Below are 2954 nucleotides of genomic sequence, written 5' to 3'. Positions count from 1 at the left end.
AGCGATTTTTAAATTTTGAATAGGAAAAGTATTTTATAAAGCATCTTCACATTATAGTAATTTACGGCTCAATCGTAGTTCACAAACAAATCATTCTGAAATCAAGTAATTTTGCCCGTAAAATTTGTCAATGAATGCGAAATTTAAAAATTTTAAATTTTTGAGTCAGGTTTTTTTTTTAAGTTTTGTGCATTCATTTTTATAGCAAATTTATTTTAAGTATAATAAGGCACAAGTTCAAAGTTTTTATGCACTTTCTTCGATATAAAATTACGAGTAGTTTAGAACATACATAAGTATTTTGTGTGGATGAAAATGCGAAACACCTCCAGCCAAAAAAAATTCTCAAAAATCAGCAAGAATTTTGAGGAACTTCAAACGTTCACTTTTTGTATTGAAATTGAATTAGTTCTAAAAGTAGTATCTTTTAGTCATTGCTTCTAAAAGAATGCTTAATTCCGTGTAAAAATAGGTTTCATTTATTAAAATCAATAAACAGATTATGAAGGTATGACATTTTTTTTTTTAAGAGACAAATTCAAATTTTTCTATACGAACTATTGAAACATTAAAATTAATCTACACCTTTTCAACCCAGTAATGAGAAAACGTAAATTATAATGAGAATACGTAAATTTATAATGAGAAAACGTAAATTGTATTGAGAAAACGTAACTTAGTATTGAGAAAATGTAAATTATATTGAGAATACGTAAATTAATAATGAGAAAACGTAAATAGTAATGAGAAAAAGTAAATTGATAATGGGAAATTGTAAATTTATAATGAGATAACGTAAATTTGTAATGAGAAAAGGTAAATTTATAATGAGAAAACGTAAATTTATAATGAGAAAACGTTAATTTATAATGACATCGGGTTTACTGCTTTGAGGTTTTGAACTTTAATTATTTGAATTTCATCTAATTGTGAAAGTAGGCGTCTCACTCGTAGTTTTTTCATTGCGCCCAATGAAACGTAACTACATACATATAGACATTTGTACGTAAAAATGCAGTTTCAAGACGATTGTGCGATTTGTCTTACAAATATGAAGTATAGCAGTGTTTCGCGTATATTAAACTGCCAACATTTATTCCATTCAAAGTGTATTGCACCAATTGTATCGCGGAATGAGACGTGCCCGATATGCAGAAATAATATTGTTGGTGAGTTTTGATATTCATAAGTATTCCGAAGTAGCTTTTCATTTCTGCATAATGACGTAATTATCTTGATTTTTCCAGGAACACAGATTTGTGAGAGGAAAATTTATAAAAAAAATACCGAGCAAGACAGGGAAAGGGTGGTGAATGCTGCTACACGAGGAGAAGATTGGGTCAAGCTTGCTCTTAACCTTGGCGTTAACTACAAAACTGCACACCGATGGATTTGCAGTGGAAGCTGCACAATGAAACAAAAAACGAATGAAAGGCCCAAAAAAATGTTGAATGATCATTTAATAAAAATTGTTGAATGGCTGGAAGAGGATTGCGGACTAACCCTACTTCAGCTAAAACAAAAACTGTTCAGGGTTTTTGGTGTCGAAGTTAGCACAACAACTGTTGGGAACCATCTTGAAGGTATGTGCTATAGTGTGAAAAAAGTTCACACACAGCCTACAACGATGAACAGCGAGGAAAATACAGAGAAAAGAGCAGTATATGTCCGGAAGCTAAATGCCTTTATACAGCAAGGAAAGCAAATTGTTTGGATTGACGAAACTAATTTCAATTTGTTTTGCCGACTTTCGCGTGGAAGATCTAAAGTAGGGCGGCGGGCAATACAAGCATTGCCAGCAGCGCGTGGTCCAAATGTCCACGTTATAGGAGCCATTACAGCATCAAGTATTTTGCTAATGGACCGAAGGAGAGGTTCCTTCACAGCCAACAGCTGCAGTGATTGGATTCTGCAGCTCGTACAAAAGTGGCAACAGTTGGGAAACAATTTGCAAGATTTGGTAATTGTGTGCGATAACGCTCCTTGCCACTCAAGAATCGAGGCTGCGGTAGCCCAGCATTCTGATGGTATGTCGGCCGTCTTACGTTTGGGTCCGTATTCGCCTATGCTCAATCCTATTGAGATTATTTGGTCTAAGTTTAAAACCGAGGTGAAGACGACTCTTCGCATACCCATTGTAAATGGCGCAGGATTGTGTGAACAGCGGCTCCAATATTTAGAAAAAACAGTAGACGACGCAAAGCTGAAACTATCAGGAGGGGATTGCGCAAGAGCTGTGCAGCACACAACAACAGTTCACGCAGATGCACTTGCGTTGCAAAACATTGGAGTGGGTGAATAATGGCTGAAGGACAAATAATGGAAGAAACCCAGTTCTCATTACTTATTTACGTATTCCCATTATAAATTTACGTTTTCTCATTATAAATTTACCTTTTCTCATTACAAATTTACGTTATCTCATTATAAATTTACAATTTCCCGTTATCAATTTACTTTTTCTCATTACTATTTACGTTTTCTCATTATTAATTTACGTTTTCTCATTATAATTTACGTAATCTCAATACAAAGTTACGTATTCTCAATACAATTTACGTTTTCTCATTGTAAACTTACGTTTTCTCATTACTGGGTTGAAAAGGTGTAGTCGAACTGTTTCAATTTTTCTGTGAAATTAAATTGAAGTGATTTTGGAATAATCTTAAGAAAATTTATAACTTCTGAAATTGTCCATTGATTTGTATAAAAGATACCTAGTTTTACTCGGAATTGAACATTATTTTCGAAGTAATGACTAACGAATACTATTTTCTTTTGAATATTTGGAAAAAATTATGTCGAGTGGAAAAAATAATAAAAATTTGTGTTAACTTCAGACTAATTTCAAAAAATGTTAACACATTTACAACGTACTCACAAGACTTATTAGTTCTTTAAATAGTACAAACATTCTTCTTTCTAAAGTCATATAAAAACGGTGCTAAAAATGA

At 32.8% G+C, this 2954-nt stretch overlaps 1 protein-coding gene across 1 annotated transcript; it reads left to right on the top strand.

Annotated features, from left to right (window-relative positions):
- Positions 1 to 1051: 1051 nt before the first annotated feature.
- On the top strand, positions 1052 to 2438 carry LOC118738120. Its single transcript, XM_036469039.1, has 2 exons — positions 1052 to 1169; positions 1248 to 2438. Exons 1-2 carry the CDS (start codon positions 1052 to 1054, stop codon positions 2300 to 2302), a joined length of 1173 nt encoding a protein of 390 aa, XP_036324932.1. The 3' UTR covers positions 2303 to 2438.
- Positions 2439 to 2954: the final 516 nt, after the last annotated feature.

Source organism: Rhagoletis pomonella, unplaced genomic scaffold, assembly GCF_013731165.1.
Source record: "Rhagoletis pomonella isolate Grant_MI unplaced genomic scaffold, Rhpom_1.0 Rhpom_scaffold_00004, whole genome shotgun sequence".
NCBI classification, from domain to species: domain Eukaryota; kingdom Metazoa; phylum Arthropoda; class Insecta; order Diptera; family Tephritidae; genus Rhagoletis; species Rhagoletis pomonella.
This window is presented reverse-complemented; position numbering and strand designations above follow the sequence as displayed.